Raw genomic sequence first — 24329 nt, 5'->3', positions numbered from 1 at the left:
CACACATGATTTGTTTTCCCCATTTTGATGACCTGATGACTAAACAATTAAAATTCAATTGTCGAAAGAAACTAGATACAAAAGTGCAACTTACAATGCCCAAACATAACTTATTAATCTTGAAAGTCTCAAAATAAGGTTCGTTTCTAACTATGTGCACGATCGATTTTGTGGTTTTGTGCCTTTTGCTTTCTTTAATGAAAAAATAACGGTACCCTATGTTACTATCATGATTTTATAGTGAAGTTGGCTAGATTTCAATGTTAAAAAAAAGATGGCCGCATTTATTTAAAGAACGCATAATAATCAGAAGTTGAAGTTTGACCTGAAAATCGTTTCTAATTGAGTGCACGGCACTGTATGTGTTTATATGATCTTTACTTGCATATAGAATCAAAAAAGTTGTCATATTAACAATCGTCGATAGTCAACTTGAAATTTGGCTAAATTGTCGATTTGACTACCAAAATAGACAACATATGACAACCTTATTTTAAAAAATTGACTATTGGATAGTCAATAGAACATTTTTCGGTTGTCAACTTCCGGTAGTCAATATGACAACAAAAGTAGTTAATATGACAATTTGGTTGTCAAATTCACTACCAAAATTGGCTATCGAAAATTGTTACTAAATTGTTACTATTCGGTAGTCAAATTAGATTTCAATTTTCAGAAAAAATTGTCGTATTGACTACGGCAGTTGTCATATTGACGAACACAGTTGTCAAATTGAATACCGTAGTTGTCGTATTGACTACCAAAGTATTTAATATGACAGCCATTGACTACTGCAGTTGTCATATTGACTATCAAGTTGGAAGAAAATTTCGGATCTCAAATTGACAACCAAAAATTTTACTATTGACTACCACGGTTATCTACTTGAAATTGACTATTTAATTTTCAATTTGACTACCAAAATAGTCAATAGGATGAATTTTTTCGTTCATTGTAGTCAAGGGATCTATTATAAGATTTGTTTATAAGATAAACGTTTACTTTTGATTGAAAATAAAAATAAAATAATGTTTAAAAATCACCAAAATATTATTAAACATTCAGCGAAAAATAATGATACTTTAATATTCGCTTTGTAATGAAGTCTGTCATAATGAAGTATGTGTGTATTAAAATAAGACTGTGAAACTATCTAGTTCATAAGTTAAACGTCAGAAACTGTGAAACTCCACTTCTTCGCAATTACGTGTTTTTTATAGCAAATCCAAATACTAAGTTGTTGAGTACACGCCAAAGTTAGCAGTTCTTACAAAAAATATAAATTGTCAACAATATAATAAGACTTTTACTATCTAACACACCAAAAAAATTAGGCCAACGCTAGGTTTCATATTGCTTATAGGGTTTAAGTTGAACCACAGTTTTAAGTATAAAATATTGCTTATTAAACTTAACCATAACCGTAAGAAATATAAATTTTAAGAAAATGCTTCAAAAATAATCAGTTTTTGAGAGAATTCAATCGAAAAATAAATAATGTGATATTATTATTGTTTTAATGAATTTTTGAGAATTTTTAATAACAATACAGCTCAAATACATCATATATGGTAATCGAAGTTACGCACGTGAAGGAATGTCTTTATTAGTGGTCTATTAACTTAAAAAGGACAAATATAAGCATTCATCAGGAGGTATGTAAAATAATGATTCTATATGCAGCATCAAATGTTAATTTCTTATATGTATAGTTTAGAATTAGAACGTCAAGCTTACAAAATACCACCAACTGGTTCGATAAATAAATTATTCATCTGAAGTGCTCTCTTAAAAATAAGATGTCATTCTGACTTTCTGAGTAACATCGCACTTAAGGTCGTAGGTTGGTTGGCGCGACAACATTTCGTTCCGCTGGCGCTGTTGTAATCATCTCTGCTGGTAACTACTATCAAAATGTATGTCTTCGCCATAAGAAACATTACGCTTAAATTGAATATTACCCGTGTACAATTTGTTAACTCACACTTAATGTCTTTTAGAGGGTTGGTTTTAGGTTGTTTGTTTTCTTTTTTTTCCTTTACTAACCCCACGGGTGGAAATGTCACCATCATCATTTCTATCACACCCAGAACGCAATTTGCACGTTCTGATGGGTTGATAAATATTTGAAAACGGCCTACCACCAGAACACTCTAAGTTTTTTTTTTTTTTTTTTTTTGAGTTTGAAAACAACAAGAAAAACCATTGCTTTATCCCTTTCATTTTTAGAAAAGAGGGTGTAAACTTTTACATTTTTCTTGGACTTGTTACGATGTGGACTTAGCAAAGGGTGTCAAAATGTATGTTCGTCTTGTATCATATGTAGTAGGTATACAAACCTTATGGTTTGGCTCTAATTTTTGTGTTTTTTTTTATTTAAAAATTTTTGATACATACATGTATGTATGTTTATGTTTATTTTGAAGCTTCTCTTTATACATATGTATGTGTTATATCCACGAATATGACTTAGGTTGATAAGAAGGGGTTGGCATACCTACAAACGTTTTAAAAAAGGGTGAAGGCACCAGTGCTGGAACTTGTATGGTGTGTTATAGCATGCCATGCTGTAGGTATTTGGAAGAGGCAATGACTGTTAAATTGGGATGAGATATAACATTATTACCCAGTTTAATTGAAAACAATTTCATGAACATATACCTCTGTACAATTCCCTTTTATATTTTTAGATTAGATTTTTTATATTTAGAAGAACAGAATAGAGTAGAATATGGAATACAGTATGACACTTAACAACCGAATATGCATCTATCCTCAACACATACTGGTATGCAACATTCACCATCCGTTGGACGAGAAAAGTTTGTATCAAACATTTAATATAAAATCGATGAACTCATTAAAACTGCTGCTTATTCTTTCTTTTCAAAATTCATTACCCGTGTTTTGTTGGAAAATCTATCAATAGTATAGTAGGACTTTACACGAATAACAAAAACAATATCCACAGTTTGGATACTACCGATAAAAGTTAAAGTAGAATCTTCCTACGGATGGGTTTTAGACATTTATACGAGTCTCTGATCAAATGTTTTAAATTTAAAATATGAAAACCGTTTTTCTTGGGATGTATAATTATTTTGACAGCAACAATCAAAAGTTTTATGTAAATCGTTTCTTTAGTATATACATTTTACTAGCTTTTATGATTGGGGGGAATTGTATAAGAACTAAGGAGAAAAGTTTCCCAGTTAAATTTTGTACTCTTTACAGTTGCCCTTCCTTTTTCGTAGGACTATTTAAGAAAAATATTTAAATTATACATTGTAAACATCGTATCTTTAACTGCTAGAATAGACACATTGAAGTGATTGAAAAGAGTTTACGTGCAAACTTTCGATACGGAAAGGGCAGCCTCACTGGGTCTTCCAAGAGCTAGAGCGATTATTTATGAAATTTTAAAAAAGGATTTAAAGTTCCATATATACATTCAAAATTTAAATCGTTCAAGAACTCAAAGAAAGTGATTTTATGAAGGGACACGTTAATAAACAAAACTGCCGTTACTGGGCTCTAAGAACCCATAAGTCTGGACTGAAACACCAAAAGCCATTGCATTGCCACTGATGGGTAACTATTTGGTCCACCTTATTCACTAATGGGATAATTGGACCATTTTTTTCGAAAATGCTCGGAGCCAGGCAACAATTTTAAATAGTGACAGTTACCGACGCATGATAACGGATCTCTTTTTGCCGAACCTCCATCGTTTTCTTCTCACACGTGGTTCCAACAGGATAGTGCGACCGCACACACGGCTAGAGCTTTCCTCCAAAAACTTATCAATCGCTTTGGGACATCCCGTGCCCACTGAAGTTTTCAACTAAACCCCAATGGTTTTTTTTGTATGGGACTACTTCAAAAAGAGAGTTTACAGTAACACGAGGCTACGTTTCGAATATTGTGTGCATAATTTTCAAAAATTGAAATCCTTATAATTATTTTGTATAAGACAAAAAGTGAATGATACAATAATAGCTTCAAAAACTTTCATGAAAAAATAGTCAAATGATACCTACATACGCTCTATTTTTTATATAGAGCTTTCGGAAATGATACAAATTTCTGAATGATTCTTTCAAATGAAAATCAGCTTTAAACTGTTTGACTTCAACTAAAGGTACATGCCATGAAGTTTGCGCAAACGGTTTCTATCTGTTTCGTTTTCTTTAACGTGAAGCTCCCAGAATTGAGTGGGTAATCTCTAACCCATATAAGACTTGCAATCGATATAAATCAATGACTTAAGTTTTTTATAATGCCAGTAGGGTTTAGTTGATCAGCTTAATTTAATTAGAGTCTGTGAGAATTTAAAAAAGGACAAACACAATTATTGGCATTCACTTAACCGACTGTGAAAAAAACATGGAAAACTTACCTTCCATCTTTATTTATTTTTAAAATCATGATGAATTCCTATCTTATCGAACACTAACCATTTTCTAAAATCCAGTGGATTGGGGGTGGGAGCGTACACGGATTGTCGCTGACAGGATATATGCATACGAAATTGGCAATTTAAGATTAAGAACGCGATATGTTTATTAGGTTCGCGACTTTAAACTTCTGCACCACATTGGCTGCTGAAAATCATCGGGAGAGTTCGAAATGTATATCTTATCTTTGGTAGGTACTTATAGCTATGAAGGTACATACATTCATACATATCTAGAAACTTGCGAGGGGTAAAAAAAGATCTCTTAAACGCGTGAAGGAGGCAAATAACAAAAAAAAAATAACAGGAAGACAAATTGAGATACGTATTTATTCCAAATGGGGGTAGATTGGGGATGTTTATACATTTATATGAGAACATGAAAGTGATGGTGGCGGTGGGTCCTTATTGACTATGATTTTGCGCTGCGCACTTTTGTTAGTTTCCTCTTCGTTCTCATCTAGCAGCTTTGACGTTCTTCTAGGGTGCTATAGGGAGGTGCGGTGCGGTGTGGTGCGGTGGTTGTAGATGATGTGATACCCAATCTTTGTAACTATGGCACAGCAGTGTTGCAAGCATTACTATGGGACCGGGAGAATGTACATACATAGATATAGAAGAAGTACAGAGGGTATAGCTAGGAAGGTACTCGGAAATAATGATGGCTGCTAACAAACCACTCAGACAGAAATATGTATACCTATGTTCGCATCTACATACGTACGTACATACATATACATGATGTCTGCTTGCTGGTTTGGTTTTGTGAATTTCTCTGCGTTTAGAAATGTTGAATATATGGGGTACGGTACGGGACAAGGCTGAGGGAAATAATGAAGATAGGTATTTGATGAATACTATTGGATTTCAGTTGAAGATGACGACAACGACGACGTTTGTGAAGAAAAAGCTATTTTCGAAATAATTGGGTAATTTGACAAGAATGGAACGAAAAGGAAGATATGGAATATTTAAAGGAATTTTTATTAGGAATTCTTTCCTGTGAATGGGTTGTGTCGATATAGTATGTTTAGCTTAATATGGGTGATTAAGTTCCATATATATAAAGGCATGAATGTATTATTATGTATACAAATTTTACTTACAAATTTTGACTAAATTTTTATGGAGTTTAAAGCATTAAACAACGATAAGAGTTTGGAATACATATACATATGCATGAACTGTGCATGCATACAATTCTTTTTGCTTTATGTTCTTCATTATTTTTGATTAAGTCAATTTTCGAAATAATAATATTATTTAAGGATAAAGGATATAATACATATGCAGGCACCTACATATATATAAATACCTTCTTATTGCTTGTTCTTCTATTACACGACATATTCACGAGATCATCAATCCACACCCGGCATTAAAAAAGCAATCAGGAATAATGCTACCTATATTGAGATGAATTGATCCAGACTTATAAGAAAATAATTGATCGTGTATTTAATTTCATCAAAATAAATATCAAATTCCACTGAAAATTGCACCAAAACGAATTTCGTGACAAAGAATATTGTGTACTTATAGACCTTAAATACGATAAGTGGATTACAATTATGGATACCATATACCTATGAATAAGGGCAGAGCGCACTTACAAACTAAGATTATTTAGGTAGATGAATTACACTGCACTCGCACTCCTGACCGACAAAAATAAAAAAAAAAGGTGCAACCGCATTCTACAATTCATACTTACAGCCTTTATACAATGAATGAACATAAAAATACTAACAAAGCCAAGTAGGATGTCCGGACACATGAGACCAACACCATGAAGATGTCCTTTCTTTTCTTTCCTTTTACTTTTTACTTTAGGTACCAAGTGCACCTTTTTGGTCCTTTTGCTGGAGTAAGTACTTTAAGTAGGCGTTTTGTGTAAATAATTTAATGATGACATATTATCCTTTTTTGTGGTAGGTAGGTGTGTATAGTGTGGTTCGACTTCCTTAATTTAATGATGATGCTTCAGCTACTCCATATAAGTTGTTTCAGTATAAACAAACAACGAATATACCTGTATGTATAAATAATATACTTATACAACCTTCTGGTGAAAATAAAGATTATATGGCCTAACGTTTTTCTTAAGGGCACTAGAAAGTTTTTTTTTATTTATTTTTTGTACCTAGTACCTAAAGTCCTGTAGTTTTATGTATAGTATTAGAGTTCTTTCGTTCGCAAACAATTTTCTTTTGGCTTTTCATTCGTTTTATTGAAGTGGCTATTGAGTAGTAGGTGCGAAAAAAATACATCATCACGAATGACACTCAAGGATGTTTTCACAGGATCTTTGGTGTTGTACATTTTGTGTTAAAATAATAGTTTCTAGAAACTAGATTGTTGAGACCAAATGGTCGAATACTAGCGCTGATGGATTGCGAGGGAACAAAATTCTGTGGAAAGTCAACAAGTCGAGGAAGAGGATAAGCTACCTTTTTTGCGTAACTTTGTTGGTTTTGATGTGGTTTCATGAGGGTCAAGAACGTGTCAATTCTTGGCACCTATATATAATATTTAAGTGTATGTATAGATAGGTATTCGTAAAATTGGATAATTTGTATCTGTATTCGATGTTGAATTGATGAAATTATTATGTTTTATTAGTTTCAATTGATGGCACACATTAAAAAACTTAAAAATCTTAATTAAAACATTGACTTATTTTTCGGATGCATTTCAACGGTATTTGTTAATTTTTTTTATTTTTTCAAACTCTTAAAGCTAGAAAAAAATTCTTAAAAAACTATCGTAAATTTCAAAAACTAAAAAATATCTTACTGGCCCTATATGCGGATGCTCTAAGTTTATCCATTATCTTATAACTACTGCCTTTCGGCCTACGAACAATTTTAATACTAAATAACAAGAACTTAATCTAAAACCAAGAAAATTAAAAAAAAAACTTGGTATCTTTATCATTATTTTTTGTTTTAAATAAAACTTAAAACTAAATAAAAAAAACCGAAACCCATTATAACACTTACGAGTAATCTACTTAACTGAAACCAATAATACTACTTAAAAATATAGTAAGCTTTTTGTTTCGTGTTTTGTGTTTTTTTCAAATAATTTTTTTTGGTGCCACCCTAACTGTTTCTAACCTAATCCTTAAACCTATTTAAGCCGGCCAAGACCAAACGCCCTAGACAACTTTAAATGACATTCTCAATTTGAAGCCACCAAATCTAGTTTTCCTGCCTCACCCTACCTCTTCGGTCCCTATCGGAAACAGTCCTACTGAACGGAAGGCACTCGACTCTGTCCAGTGCGAGGACGTCTCGTCTGTAAAGGAGTCGCCTATCTACAGTTTTACGGCTGACTTGGTAGATTAGCGAAACCGCCTCCCTATCCTATATCAGCCCTCGATTGTCTAAATAGAGAAAAGTTTCGGGCGGAATGTTGCCACTTAACCGTGCACTTTCGTAGTAGGTACTCATTGTTTGCGTAGTAAGCCCCAAAAATTAAGCTGTTAGTCGATGAATATCGCTCTCGTATTCTGTTTATGTTGGTTCTGTTGTATAGAACCTGGTTGTGAGTAATGTTTTTACTCCGACTATGGTGTTTTGTGTAGTCCAAGGAAACGACATTGTCTCTCAAACACCCGAATCGTTTCTATTTGAGATGGGGCAACGTTGAACCATACCAGGCACCCATAGGCAATCATCGGCCGGATAAGGGCCATGTAGCAAATCACATTCACCCTGCTATCAAGACGGCTGCTAAAAACAACCATTTTGTTGAACAAAGGCTCCTCTAGCTTAGGCCAGAGCAGCACTTATATATCTGTCGAAACACAAGTACTGAAACAACCATGATGCCAAGGTACTTTTCTACACTATTATTCTCGCCAGTGGCTGTCGATTTGGTCCAACAATCACTAGATTTTTCGAGTTCTTTGTCGTATCCCTGGAGGCTCCATACAGCGAAGTGCTGAACAGAATAGTTTCGCATTTCTGAATGTTGATTTCCAACTTCCAGTCACCGCTATTTTGCTGAATCTTTTCGAAGTCACCCTGCAAAAGGGTCTTGATATCCTCAATTTTTGGGGCCCTTCTGTACGCAATTAGGTCGTCGGCGTACGTTATTGTCTGAGTCAGACTTGCTATCAGATCACTGGTGTAAATGCTGAATATGATCGTCGAGCTAACCGCTCCCTGTTGAATACCATTTTTAGTATCAAAGATTTTGGTAGATGTTACATTGCCAATTTTGACAATAAACCGTTTACCATTAAGCATGTCATATAAAACAGTGGTTTATTTATGCTAAGTCTGTTTAACTTTAGATACAGACCCGCTAACCATACCGTTTCAAAAGTCTTCTCCAAGTCAATCAGACAAGCACCCGTACATTGCCTTTTATAATTGTTCCACTGGTTATCAGAAACAATCTTAGTCGCAGCATGAATAGTGTCATGTCCCGCCTTAAGCCGAACTGATTATCTGGAAGCATTTTGTTGTTCTCAGCCAACTTGGACATTGCTCTATTTATAACCTTCTCGAATACCTTACTGATAATCGGCAGCAGACTTATCGACCGGAGATTCGCCGGATTGGAGTTGTCCTTTTACTTTTTCGGGAGAGGATGTACCACGGCCATTTTCCAACGGACCGGATTATATGCGTTATTCAGAACGTTGACAGAGTGGTAAAAATGGCCACAGCTTCCTGAGGTAAACATCGTAGTACAATGTTGGATATACCATCGTCACCTGCTGACTTCTTTTTCTTTAATCAATAGAAGATGTCCCGTTTTGCCCGGCGATAATGGCATTTGCCAAGTTATCGCCATTGAACCTGGTAAAACCGAGGTTCTATGTTATGTATTTGTTATTTTCAGCGTGCCATTCAAGCTCACTCCTCAGCGATGTATGTATAGCTTTTTATTAAAATGGTCTATCACGACTGAACGCGTGATTGTTGGTAATATATAAGTAAACTTATGTATGTGTCTTTGTTTGCTGTATACTTTTTACATTTTTAGGCCGTGCTTTATGACATATGAAAAAGTAAAATATCGTATAGGTTCCGTAAGCAGCCCTCTCATTTCTAATTATAAGGGTATTCTACACAACCCCTTTAGTGCGCACACAAAATAACCAAAAATGAACTAAATTTAAATATAATTTGTAAACTTAAAAACCAGCTTAGACCATATATCGAAAATGAAATACTTCCTAGATATCGAGTACTTATTTACGGTTCCTTATGTGGTTGTTGTTGTCCATTGAAAAACCTGACATCAGACATAGCATCCATATACGAGTATGACTTCTGATCTCCTATGACGTGGTTGTATTCACTGCCCAATGGTGATTATCATGATGTGATGAGTGAATGTTTCCACTTGAGGCTGCGGCCGTACGTACTTATGGCGTTGTAGATGGTGACGGTTGGATAGATGAGACATGATGGATCTTCCATTCACAGCACGTTATAAAATAATGCTGCCACTGACTGCAGTGTATAACCAAATGCATATGTATCAGCTGAGACGTGTGTCCCTTCTCGCGTTCCATGAACAAGCAGCGACTCTTTACTATAAAGTAGAAGGCAAATGCAAACAGTGATGCTATACCATCCGCCACTGCGGACTGCCACAGCCAGTCAAACACTACATAGGTGATGAGATTCAGATTTCCAGGAATCATTATCTTTCATAATTTTCACGTCAAGTGTTTTCATTGGTATTAACTACTTGAGCATTGTGCAGAACGTTTTACTAAGAAATAAAGTTATTTTTATAGATACATCTCCCATAATATGTAAAAGTGTATCTACCTAAATGTAAGAGAAACGAAACGAAAAGAAAACAAATATCGAATGTGCTGCTAGGGGAAATTAGTTAATTGAACAATTAGGCGTTCAAGCACAAGCACAGTTTGGTTTTTATGTAGCAATTCCACTGATTTGATTTCGATTCGTTTGTTTGGTATTTGTGGTCATCAATTAAATATCATTTTCAATTGAATATGAATTGAGGAGATGACGACCATGTTGATGAAGACGAACATGATAATTGAGAGAAAGTATCACGTTACTTTATGACAGACGCAAAACTGCGAATTTTTCTTGACAAAGCAACAATCATACACTTGGACAAACAGCAGGAGACAAATCAGCCTATGGATAGGCGATAGTGGCTTACGAAATATTTTATTTTCTGATGGACCATTTTTTTGTATTTGTATTGATATTGAATATCTTTTGTCCAGTTCATTCAGGAGGACTTATTGAAGGTATCAAATTGGTCGAATATTAAGGATGTTGAGGGCGAGTTTTTATTTTATAGTTATTTGTATATTTATACACATTTATGAAATATATGAATTAATATTTTTGCTTTTAAAGTGCAAGTTAATTGAAAATGGAAATATGATATGGCTACACTTGATGTTTACGTTGTGATATGAGACTCCTTATTTTTTTAATTATACTCATCATATAATATTTTTAATTAATATTTATTAAAAATGCAACTATATGCTTTAGAACGCAGTTTGAAATCAAACAAAAAATTAAAACTAGAAGAAGATGTAATCTATGAAGTATGGTATTATACCAGGATCTCCGTTAGGTTTGAAGTCAACTTGATTTAAAATAAAACTGAACTGAGAATGGAAATGCGGGACGCACCTAATGTTCACATGAGTTTCCATATAATAGTCGTTTACTTTTATTTATTTTTTGAGGCTTTATCTTCAGATAAATCAAAAAAATACCAATTTCTTAAAACCCAAAAGTACAAATCATGTGGACATAAATTTTAAAAATCTACTACATACAGACATGATTTTGGAAAGCTCTATGAATTTCGTAATCTTATTTCTCTTTTAAAATAACGACACTGAATTTCAATGAACTATTTCTTGTAAGTCAGTTTTTATATTATATAAAGGTTTTTTTCTCCAGCTTCAACAGAAAATGTAGAAGAACAAAGTAGACAACTACACTACAACTACAACAACTACAGATGAGATATTAGATTAAATAGATTAATTAGATCTGATTTTTACAACTTATTTGAACTTGAAAAAAATATAGAGTAAGCTTCAAAATCTTACTAGGGTTGAAAAGGCAGTCGAAAGAGCGATATCAAAAGGAAAGGAGAAGTGTTAAAAGGAAAGAAAAAGAAAGAGAAAAACGTCGTCTTCGACCCCCCTGTGGAGCAAAATGCATACAAAAATGTATCTCAAAAATCTGCGAAGGCAGGAGACTTGCTTTTGGCCTTTAGATTGGTTAGGCAGTCAACAAGTTATATTAAGCTGAACAAAAAAGAACTGCTCCATATGCAAAACAAGATGGCTCCCTGAAAATGTGGTCTTTTTTATTAAGGCATCTTACCTTACGACGACAGACGTAAGGATTTTCGAAAGAAAATAACAGCGTCGTTTACGACGCCAAGGGCGGATCCAGATTTTTAATCAGGGGGGGGGGGGTACTCACTTAACACATAGACGAGTTTTTACCTACCGCTCAAAAATGTTCTTTAAAGAAGGCCAACAAAATTTAAATAACCTTTAATATATACATTAAAAGGGCTAAAGTGACAACTTTAGTTATTAAATTATTTTAGAACGCTATTGTCCAAGATATAACCTAACTATTTAATTTAGTAGACTTTCTTCATATGAAAGCATTCCAAGATTCTAACAGTTTCATAATATGCCATATTTAAGAGCAAAACACAATATTTTAGCAGGTTTTTATTGCTTTCATGGAGAAATGTACGAACTTGTTTTGAAACTTTGCTTTCTTTCATTTCTTCCATGTTGCCATTTATATTAATGCGAAAAACGCTTAAAAATAATGAAAACCTCAGAAAATGAAAAAGAATCTGTTATCAAGAATGTTCTGTTTTTTTACGTAGTTTTTTCGGACTCAATTTTCGGGAGTCTATTATTACTATCGCTATAAGTCTGCTTACTCGTAGATTGGAGCTTTCAACAAAACTTTAAAATTGTAGAGACAAATTTTTGGTTCTTGAATTTAAGGCAATAAGTGCATTTAAGTACATAATTTCTCTGAATATAAAATAAAAACTAACTAACGTCAACAAATAAGCCGGGAAGAAAACAAATTATGTATACGTTTCAAAATATCTTTTCACTTTAGTTCTCAGAACATTCAAAGCAATTTAATGGCAATTAGCCATTAGTCTAACAAAAGTGTCACTTTTTTTGATCATCGAAAAGAGCATTGAAAGACAAGATAATTGAAATCTGTTGATTAAGTTCTTGAGAAAATTTGAAAACCAAATATGTTTTTCTTGTAAAAAGAAGCCGAAATAAGAAAAAAATTAGAGCAAGTTCTAAAAAAACCTATCGGTTCATTCCTGAAAAAATTCGAATTTTCTAATTCACACCAAAAAATTTGTAAATGGGGACTCGTTATTTTTAGTATTAAAACATAAAAAAATCGCCTTTGTTTCAACCCGCACAGTGGTTTATGCTTCCGGGGCCAGGATAGGCAGACAGACGGATGGAATAGGAGAACCACTTTTGTTTTGACTTTTCTAACATCGTAATGTCATGTTTAATTCGAAATTTCTTACGAATGCAATACTTGCCCTATACATAGTTCCTATGTGTCGCAAGTAAAAATCACTTCAATGTTCACTATTTATGTGCATACAAAAAAATAAGATGGAATTGAAGGCTAGTTTTAGGACTATAAAGGGAACTTAATATAAAATTGAAGATCTCTTATTCAAGGTTTCTTCTTAAAAATCTGAATCTTTGCTCTTTTTCTTAGAAACAAATTTTATGAAAATAATTTAAAGCATTACTCAAGTTACAAACATTTTAAATATTTTTGACAACAAACCACTTACACAACTGAACTGCATGAGCTGTATGGCTCATATGACCCCGCTACATCGTATATTGGTCAAATTTTGATGAATTTGTGCTAAGTTTTTGGAAAAGGGCTGAATGTCAGATTCATATTATGTTCTTGGTCCAGCCCTCAGTTAAAAGTGGTACTTTTTGCAACATAGTTTAAAAATTAAAATACAAATTTTGTTTTTATATACAAAAAAAATAATTCAAAATATAAAAGGGGTCATATCCAATGACTCAATACGATTAGTTTTGAATTGAAGGCAATTTCTAAAAAAATACAAGCAAATTATCTCCCAGGTGGCCATGACCCCTGCGACCTCCACTCTGGATCTACCATTGACCATATCTAGTATTATTTGTTCGTCAGGGAAATTTGACGAATTGTCAATTACCTCAAATTGACACGATTTAAAACTTTTGATTTTTCAGCAGCTTCTAAATAAAATATAAAAAGTTAACATACCTGAGGCGGAGACGTGCGACCTAGCCGAATGCTTAATACTTTTTTTGTAAAAATACTATATAACATTGTATATTGTATAGCTATTTATGCCATAGTTAATTTTACTCTCGAATGAAGGGCAAGGCCCACAAAAGGTAACAAATACTATTGCATGTCTTGGAATTATGAATATGCGTTGCATATACCGCACTGTTGTTGTTGTTGTTGTTGTTTTTTTCAATATGTAGGTACTCTTTAATATTGTTGCACCCCTTTACCTTTACCGATTCCATTCAAAAAAAGCTTCTTAAAAGAAGTGACAATTGAGTCCTGGAGGAATACTTCTCACCATCAGCACTCACTGTAGATTTGTAATTTTTTGTATGCTACTGAGTGGCTGTTGGCTTACCGTGTATGTACGTATGTATGCATGCAACGCCATAAGTATATCTTGTGTGTATATAATTTGTGTGGAAAAAATTAAGAAGAAAGCCTGAAAAGCGCTATACCCATCCTATTTCATCCTTTTGTCACATTTAAACAATCCCTATGCATGCTTGTACTTTTCTTTTGGATCTTTTCTTTGACGTTTCGTGTTAAACGTCACTCGCATAGCTAATTAGATGCTTTTATGATCTGACACTTGTTATGCTTTCTGAAGGACTCACTGAGGTGTCTATTTTGTTTTATACCAGCTAACTATGCAATATTGCAGTGACACACTAAGGAGATGTTCATAAAAAGATATGGGGGCCTATGAGATAAAATGATGTCGGATGATTATGAGACAAGGCGAATCAATGTTGTTTTTTCATCGTTGCCGTTGTAGGTACATTATTCAGAAGCTTATATTTCCCTTCGTTTCCACTTGAGGGCGCGCACCGAGTTACCATACCACGTGAAGGTATGTACCTACATATAAGAACCAACTTAAAAATCTTATCCCATATCTTTTTCACACCTCACCTGTTTGTGTAGTTTAAAAGTAGATTTTCAAACAGGGAGGGAGTGAAGGTAGGCACAAGAACGAAAAGTCGCGATCCGAAGAGTTGGTATGGTGATGGTTAGCAGGCAGATAATTAAAAGAATCAGAGTTAAGATTTCATGGTACGGAACTTTTTCTTCGTAAAAGTCATATTTTCAAGAGTTAACTCACAGAAATGATTCATTAATAAAGAAAGCTATCTAAAAATTCTATATGATCTTTAAAATTTTTTGAAGGTTTTGAGCGAGAAATTTCGGTTATCAGTTTAAAATTTTTAAAAATTTAATTCTATCAAAAAGTTGGCCTGGTAAAGTTTGTAGATCATGTGATTTCCATAAAACAAAATAAGTTACTTTTTTAAAATGTGAATGGTTTTAGAAAAATGTATGATGCCGAAAATATCTTTTAAAATGATTTAAAGATTCATTTGCAATTTAGTTAGTTATTCAATTTCCACAGCATTGAAAGAAATCTTGTTTGAAAAATCATCGGCCAACATCCAAAGCATGTTTCTAGAATAAAAGAAGTTCTTACAAAAGACCTGTAAAGAAGACGTAACTGGTTAAAGGGGACTTTCAAGATTGAAAAAGCTCTCCCTAAGAGGCAGCATAATAACCATTCGTATAGGATTCATTATTGTTTGAAAGGTATTCTTAATACGTCTGAAAAACTGAAAATATAAAATAGGTATACATAAATATACATAAGAATGTAAACGTACATAAGGGAATACCTATTTTTATGGTGCAAAGAGGAAACTATAAATTAAGAATGCTCGTTAGGGCATGTGGGAGATTTGACTTTATATTCCTAGGCCAATTATTCCTATAGCTCATATCAATGCATTTGTATGTATGTGCAGGTGTGCATATGCTGTGCATATTGTTTATGTTTTTTGCTTAGCTCATCCTTAGGGCATATATTAAAAATGGGAAAAAAGATTGTGATGTTAAGGGATATATGCTCCTATTATAAATCTAGTGCCTATTGCTCCGTGGTGCACTTCTTAGAGTTCGGAATATGAAGATTTGGGTAGTGCAATAAATGTTTTCACATTTGCATATAGCATGTAGATATATGTATATGTGCATTTAAGTTTGTATAAACGTTGTTACGGACAAATTAGCATAGCATGTGTATAGTTAATTAGGAGCAAAAGGTTTTTAAATTAGCGTGTAACGTAGGAATGCTAGTAGAAAAAGTGCTTAAAGCTTCATTGATTTTTTTTTTCTATATGAGAGAATGAGTGAGTGAGTGAGTGATTGAGTGAGTGAGTGAGTGAGTGAGTGAGTGAGTGAGTGAGTGAGTGAGTGAGTGAGTGAGTGAGTGAGTGAGTGAGTGAGTGAGTGAGTGAGTGAGTGAGTGAGTGAGTGAGTGAGTGAGTGAGTAAGTGACTGCGTGAGTGAGTGAGTGAGTGAGTGAGTGAGTGAGTGAGTGAGTGAGTGAGTGAGTGAGTGAGTGAGTGCAATTGTTCTAATTTAACACAATAGTACATGCGTGAGTGGAACTAAAGTAAGTAGAAGGTTTAATTTTAGTTTCAGTTCAAAGTTTTACTTCAGATAAGCTTGAATGCCAAAGCCTGGATTTTTATTGTATATTACAATTGTTATGTGATTATGAGTAGGAGTTTTCGATTTATTTATTTATATATAGACTTATTCAAAGCTAGAGGCATTTATGTATGTAAGTGTCGATAGTAATTACGATCTACCGTCACACCATATTCTATTAATTTGATCACTAAGTTAAGATGAAATAATAGAAAAAAAGTAATCCTAAACTCTTAAATACTTTAAATTACTTTTATTGCTATAGCAATGAAAGGAACTGAGTTTGCAAAAAATAAGATGTCGAAGGAAATAGTAGCAATATTGATAGCGAACTAAAAAAAGAAATGGTGGGTTCAAAAATGTATACTACGTAGATTAATTAAAAGTCTGATGGCAGTTGCTTCTTCACGACATTTCTTATACAAATCATCACCAAAGCGTCTAAAAATACTCCAGACACAAATCCCCAGTGAAATCTTATAAATGTAGCTAAATGGATCCAGTAAATACAATGACACATCTCTTACAGTTTGCTTAGAGAAATGACGTACACATGCACGCTCCTTTTAACTTTTTTTGAGGCTCAAGAAAGTGAGAAAGCATGTATGAACATTATCAGGATACGATCTAATCACTGATCGGGGTGGAATCGGCTACGGTGATTGTTGATAAATGACAATCAAAGTTATCGAATTTGATCTGCGTAAGTTGATAGTCAAATTGATACCTAAAAAGCTGACACAAAAAATGTGATGGTGGTTTTCAAACATATATATGTATGTTTATTCCGAATAGAGCTACCAGACGCTTACACAAATGACTGGAAAATTTTCTTATTTCACTATGTTTCTTAAAAAAAAAACACATTGTGACCGACAAAGCTTACTACAATCGAAAAACGTAAGAAAAGTAAGAATTTTATTCAAAATCAGCCAATTTGAAACTTTTATTTAGATATTTTATAATCTATCACCTTAGCCGATTTTACCCCACAGGTTTAAAGAAATGCCTTCAAAAGCCTTAAGATAATTTTAATTCATATTTGGCACATGAATTTAACTAATAAGGGATATCTTACAGAACTATATCGCTTTTACAAATCATGGAAAAAGTTTAACTCAAAAGACTCAATAAAATAATTGAGGAAAGAAGACTAATTGACAACCATCAGTTATATTAATATATTGATTGTGTTAAATTTGGACCGAAAGTCCGATAGTTAAAATACTTATCTAAGTTATTTGGGAACATACATTCAAAACTTGGAAAATAAATACAATAAGTAAGTATATACGTATACAGAAAAACGAAAAAAAAATTTAAAACAATAACAAAAATCCTAAATTCAAGTAGACTAAATGAAACTGGAGATGTCTGAAACTGCGAGTGTGGTGTTGTGAAAATGGTTCCTCTGTTCTTTATTCAGTATTGTATTGTAGTTAACGAATCAAATTAGTGTCTATTAAATCAGATGCATTTCGATTAGGTGAATGCTTGCCAAAATGACTGAGTGGTAAGTTGGCAATGATAACGCCAAGATCCTCAATAGCAATCAAAGCTTCATTGTACAAAGCGTCACTGAATACTATCGTTAGATCGTTGCATCGTGTACAACGTTGATGCAATTAAACCATAATACTTAGGAATATAACAAATAGCTAAAATTTCTCAGATCTAACGAATTTGTTTATGGAAAATTTCATCGATATTGGTTAAGCCGTTTCGGAGGAGTTTGGCAACTAACACTGTGACAGGAGAATTTTATTTATTTGATTTGTATTTATTTATAAAACCAATTTGGCTTTATTTCACCTTGTTTAAGTGAAATAAAAGCAACTTTCAAAAATTGGGCCTATTTTCCTTTTGAAAAGTATACATCAGCTTTATTTCAAGAAACCTATTGAACTACGAGAAGATTCGAAGTAGATAAACCTTGCCCACGAATTGAAACAAATAAAGTCAATGTTTATATCGATACAATACTAATCAAAACTTTAAATACAACTACTTATACCTTCTTCCAACTAATATCGTTATTGTTATATTCATTTGAGGGTTGTGAAATTTCTCAAATATATAAAGATTTATTTATAGATTTACCAACAAAAAAATAATAAGCATACTTTTCCAATACCAAAACTTCAAGACGTTTATTTCAATTCTGAATTTTGGAAGTTGGTGCCGCAGTCATAACTCAAACCTTTTTAAAATGGATTGGCTTGAAGCTTCGAATAGATCTTGGGAATAAGCTGTCTATATTTTTTATGCTGACGATTTCTTAAGCAAGTTTTTCACTATTCAATTTAGAAAAAGGAAGAACGGAAAAAAGTCAATATATTATTGCGATACTCAACGAAAATTAATATGGCTCCTTATGTTCAAAAAATTACCAGAGATGCACCCTGAAAACAAGGAGACGAGAGACGACATATCAAAAAAGCTAATCAACCGTTCTTTCGGATCTAAATCGCTTCAAAAAGTTATATGCAGTCACTGATATGTGACTGTGAAATATTCCAAAAAGGGAATATATACGGACTTATGTTCTAAAATTATTGTATACATTAAAAGTTATTGTTTTTTTCAAAGAAAATATATTAAGCTATTAATCGGTACTTACCTGTTCGCTTTAGCAATTGAATATATGTTTTCTTTGTTAAAAATTAAATTTTCAGAGCTAGTAAACCTATATAAGTCATTCGATACTTCATAAATTGATATAAAAGATAACCCCACAAACAAGTAAACTGCTTTTTTGAAAAATAACTTTAGGTTAGGTGTAGGTATACTAGAGTAAAAAGTGTAATTTGTAGTATGTACCTTAGCTACACATGTTGTATTGCATTTTAGAATATATAATCACTAAATTCAAACTAATCAATATTTAATGATATGACTTTCTTTCCATGAACGAAATCTTATGAGAGTTTTCGATTAAAATAAAAGATCTGCAAAAAAACTAAATCATTTGGTTTGGCATTGTAAATAAGAAATAAATAAATTAGGTGGCGCAACAGTCCGTTGAAAACGAACGAACGGTGCTAGTACTGTTGTCAGGGATGAAGGGACCTACTGTTTTAAGCCGAATCCTTATCTGAGAAAGCAGATAGCTTAATTGAGAAAGCACTTTTCACGAGGCAGTACCTGTGAAAGAAACTTAAGATGGCATAGGCAGGGATCGAACCCAAGACCTCTGGGACGACAGTCCAACGCACTAACCATTATTCTACGGGTAACTTGGCGCTGTAACTTGTCATTCATTAATTGTAAAATCAATTTAGTAACTAATTTATTTGCATAAGAGATCTTGTTACCTGTTGGGACTGTGTAAGCCTCTTCAATGCATTGAAAAGCAATATTCAAACCGCCATGGACGCCATACGGCCAGAACTATTGGAAAAAGAATCAAAGAAAATTAGACTGATTGAAGCGCAAGAAATCAGTTTACGAAATTTAAATGCTATGAAATTAGCTCCCAGATTCTAATAATACAAAATCTGCAATATTTTTGTTTTATATTATTTTGTTTAGAAACATTGTTGAAAACAAAGTCTTATAGTATACCTACAGACTTTTGATTGATAAGAAATGGATGTGTAGAAAAATTATAGAAAGCCAAACAAACATAATTAAGTTACATCTTAATTTGACTTAAGAATAATCAAATCTAAACTTTTTGAGTCAATAGTATGTAGCGTCCTTTCTTTTCACTTTTGTTCAATTATCTGTAATAACCAGCATTATTTTGTTTAAAAACGTTCAACTGTTACTAATCTGATTCACTTTACGTACTTTTGTTTAGATGTTTTTTGAAAAACGTGAACAAGTAGATTGTATCTTTACTGATTTCAGCAAGGCATTTGACAAATTGTGTCATAAAACACTACTTTTAAAACTATCACAGCAAGGTTTTAACGACTGTTTCATAAACTGGATCTCCTCATATTTCCAAGATAGACGTTATATTGTTAGATTTTGTAATGAGTGTTAAAGTTGTTGTGGGTTCTGGTGTCCCCTAGGGTAGTCACCTTGGTGCTATTCTATTTGTTTTATTGGTAATCATACAAAATCTGTCTGTCCTAATATATGGTGATGACATTAAAATTAAAAAAAAAATAACTCAACATCTGTCTGTCTTCTCTTGCAAGAAGACTTAATATTATTCAGGGAATTGTGTCATCATAATCATCTTGTTTTAAATGTTGAAAAATGTAAAACCATGAATTTTACACCCAAAAAAGTTACAATTGTTTTTAGTTACATGTTTGATTGCTGTCCTTTAAGTAGAGTATATGTATTTTCTGACTTGGGTGTTGTTTTAGATCCTAAACTAACATTTAATGAACTTATTAACTTTATAGTTAAAAAAGCAAATAGAGTTCTGGGTTTATGTTGAGAGATTTGGCGGTTATTTCCGTGATTCATACACATATTTTAAAATTACTTTTTGTTTCATTTGTGAGACCAGTTCTGGAATATGCTTGTACAGCATGGTCACCTTACTACGCCGTACACGTCACAAGATTCGAAGCCATTCAGAAAAGATTTTTGCGTTTTTGTCTACGATCCCTTCCGTGGTTTCATGATATTCATACATTACCGTCTTATTCACTAAGGCTTTCTTTCATAATCCTTCCTTCTTTGACAAATCATAGTATGTACTTGCAGTTTTCTTTTATTGTTGGAATAATAAAAGGACAAAATTCATCACCATCAGTTCTTGGTAGTTTTAACTTTAGTTTTAGTCGTTCAAGTATAAGACTCCAGAAACCATTGAATACTTATTTTAGCAGATCAAACTATGGTGTACTGTACATAGCCCCTTAAATCAATTAATTGAAATCTATAATAAATTTCACTCTTGTATTTATTCACCAAATGATAATATAAAAAGTAAACGTTGCAAATTAATATTTTAAAGCCTAGTTTAAGTTTTTAGATTTTAAGTATATATGAAGAATTGTAAACGTTTGAATTTAACGAATTATAAATAAATAAATAGACCAATAAAGTATGTAAAAATATCTAAATATGTAGTTGTTTTTATATATGTACATAATACATGTTTAAAAATATATACTTTTCAAACTTTTTAAACAGCAACAGCAACAACTGATATAAAAGCAAAAAATAAATTTCCAACAAAAATTATCATCCGGTTTTCAAGACCATATAATTTTGTTTGTAAGGAAGTACTATTTCTCAAAAAAGTTTGATTAAAATCGATGTAGTCGTTTAGTTGCAAAATGAAGATTAAATTTAAATAATTGTTGTATGGTGCCAAGTATATATAGTCTATAAATATTTAGAGCATTAATTAAACTATTAGTGAATATTCATTCGAAAACTTATGAAAGATAATGTTTTTGTTCAAGCAAAGCATTTAAACAATTTAAATTGTACCTCTAGAAAATTTTCAAATATTGTTAAATCTCAAGAAAATCACATCAGAAGTTTATACATGCTGTTGTACAAGATGAAACTAGACAGGGACAAATTGTTGACACACTTTTCACATTTTAAATCATTTTGGTGTTAAAAGATTTAATAGATCCATTTCAATATTTAAACGAACTTAAGAACCTACGGTAGATATTATACATAATTGCATAAGTACATAAGATAGGCACTTATACACAATTTAATGTAGATATATGTCACAATACATAACAACCTTTGTTGTAGAAAAAACAATTTTTGTTAAGATGAACTTTAAATTTTAAGAAATTTAAATAAGGAAGTCTTGGAATATATAATACAAAAATTTGTATTTCTAATTATAGTAATTTCTGTGAAAAAAATTAATACTTTTATTGAACTATTTTCAAAATATAAAATCAACATAAGGATATTTTAATTAGCTATTTTTAAAGTTAAAACAAGCTTTTCAGAATTTCTTTCAAGCAATGACATTTGGTAATTCTAGCTAGTACCTTCCTGAAAGGTGCTCTTAGTTCTTTTTTTGAAGTCCTCATAGCTACCGGAAATTTGAATACATTTTCGATTTATTTTGGAATCTCTAGGTAAAACATTAATCGGCTGCTATTCGGGTATCGGTTTAATATAAAAAGCAAGATTTAAAACATACAAGATTAAACTTTCAGTATTAATTACAAGTCGAACACCGTCACCTGTAAACCGATGTGGTCCCAAGCTTATTTACGAGTAGTAGCTGGACGATGACAAAATTGGATAACAACGAGTTGAAGTGCGGGACCTCGTAATTAAAACACTTATATACTTATAGTTTTATGTTCTGAAAAGCACTTATACCCAAATTCTTTTACGGAGAAATGTTGTTGACACATAAAAGGTATCTTTAGATTAGAATTCAAAACTTGGCTTTTTGTGTTTTTGTTTAGTTTTTCAATTGATATTATTTTTTTAAATCATATTTTTGAGTTACTAAGTCCTACAGCTCGACCGCTTACGTGAAAATTGATGAGTTTTCTCAACTGGGCTGATAACTTTGCAGATCACTTATTACAAGGATTATAAACTAATAACTAGTAGATTATTGATTATAAGAGTTATAAGCTCATAAATCAATAATTATTTTTAACCATAGGTAGGTACACACAAACTTTCTAATAAAAAAAAAATTTGGTAAGGATGCTTGCTGGATATTTATGTTTATTTCAATATGATAGGTACGCGTACCTAGGTACGATACGATGTTTAGTAAGAAGGATTATTGATTTTAAATATGTCTGAGCTTTTATCATTCATCACTCACCAAATTGACTGCCGAAATGCTGCTGAAAATGTCCTCTAAATTCGTGCGGTGTACTAAAACCCGGCGGTAAAAATCCTCGTAAGTACGCGGCTGCGGCAAGAGTTGTCATATGATGATGATGTGCCGCATTCAACGTATTATGATCATAGCCAGCAGCAGCGTAAAAATTCGCAGGATTAAAAACAGGCAATTGACAGTGATTAGCGGCGGAAGCAGCGGCGGCTGCTGCCATCTTAACTGCATCCGGTGACATTGAGCCAGTTTCTCTAACTGAACCAGTGGGCGAAAGTCCTGATGATGTTACGTTTATCGGTGGTGATACATTGCTGGATTGTCTTCCGACACCAAGTCCAAGAATTTCTTGAATTGCAAATGGGGTTCGCATTTTTGTCGCCTGCATTTTTATTTTATATTTTCTGATACTTTGCCGACGGAAAATTATTAAATGTAGATATTGATAGTAAACGAGAAATTAATTAAAACCTCTTTGAACTTTTACGGGTTGGTCTTTTTTTTTTATTATATCATTTTAATTTTTAAGGACATTTGTTTTGTCAACTAGGTATTTAGATAGATATTGCACTTATCAGTTCACTATTAGTGTATTTATAGGTATCCTTTCACTTAATTGTATACATACCCTACGGAAAAAGGTAGGTAGGTATTTAAAAAAAATTAACAAAGGGCGGATAAAATATTTGCGAAGAAACACTTCTACTGCACAAAGATTAAATTTCAAAGAAGAACAAAATCCCAAATCATCCACCACAGAAAAAAAACCACAGACCAAAAACAAAAAACCAAACCGACGACGATGACGATGACGAAGAAGTGAGTTCGTTGAACGTTCCTTCTTAAAGGTGTCCACACAAAAAACAGAAATTTTTCACACCGTGTACACGATTTGCTGTACTAAGAACAACTGATTCGAGATATCGCTACGCATCCAAATAGGAATTCCAATTGCCATTCCGGTTAATCCGCGCTAAACAGACCGATTCTCTCCGAGACGGACGCAAATGCCACAACCCACCCTTGACGCTGACGCTGAGCTGAGCTGAACTTGGTCCGTAGTCCGTGTCCGTGATGTGTTGTTCGACACTGAAGGGATGCTCTAGCTCTAGCTCTAGTAAAACAAATTGGAAAGTATCTCGAGCTCTTTTTAACTGCTGCTTAGTTGGGATGTAGACTTTGTACGGGTGGAGCTACGACATGCATTCCACTTACCCGATTCCATTGGAAGTGAGCTCTTAGCTCCTGATAGCTTTCCAGTTCCCATGTTCACACGGACACAATAGGT

At 33.0% G+C, this 24329-nt stretch overlaps 1 protein-coding gene across 1 annotated transcript in view; it reads right to left on the bottom strand.

Moving 5' to 3' along the window:
* LOC129948295 (homeobox protein aristaless) overlaps nucleotides 1–24118 on the bottom strand; it is a 37404-nt gene extending 13286 nt beyond the window's left edge. The window contains exon 1 of the mRNA XM_056059248.1: nucleotides 23030–24118. Coding sequence (XP_055915223.1) covers nucleotides 23030–23429 — 400 coding nt within the window. The 5' untranslated portion in view covers nucleotides 23430–24118. The remainder of the gene's footprint in view (nucleotides 1–23029) is intronic.
* Nucleotides 24119–24329: the final 211 nt, after the last annotated feature.

This window comes from Eupeodes corollae, chromosome 2, assembly GCF_945859685.1.
Source record: "Eupeodes corollae chromosome 2, idEupCoro1.1, whole genome shotgun sequence".
Taxonomy (NCBI): domain Eukaryota; kingdom Metazoa; phylum Arthropoda; class Insecta; order Diptera; family Syrphidae; genus Eupeodes; species Eupeodes corollae.
The sequence above is the reverse complement of the archived record's forward strand: the minus strand, read 5'-3'. Positions and strand labels throughout refer to the sequence as shown.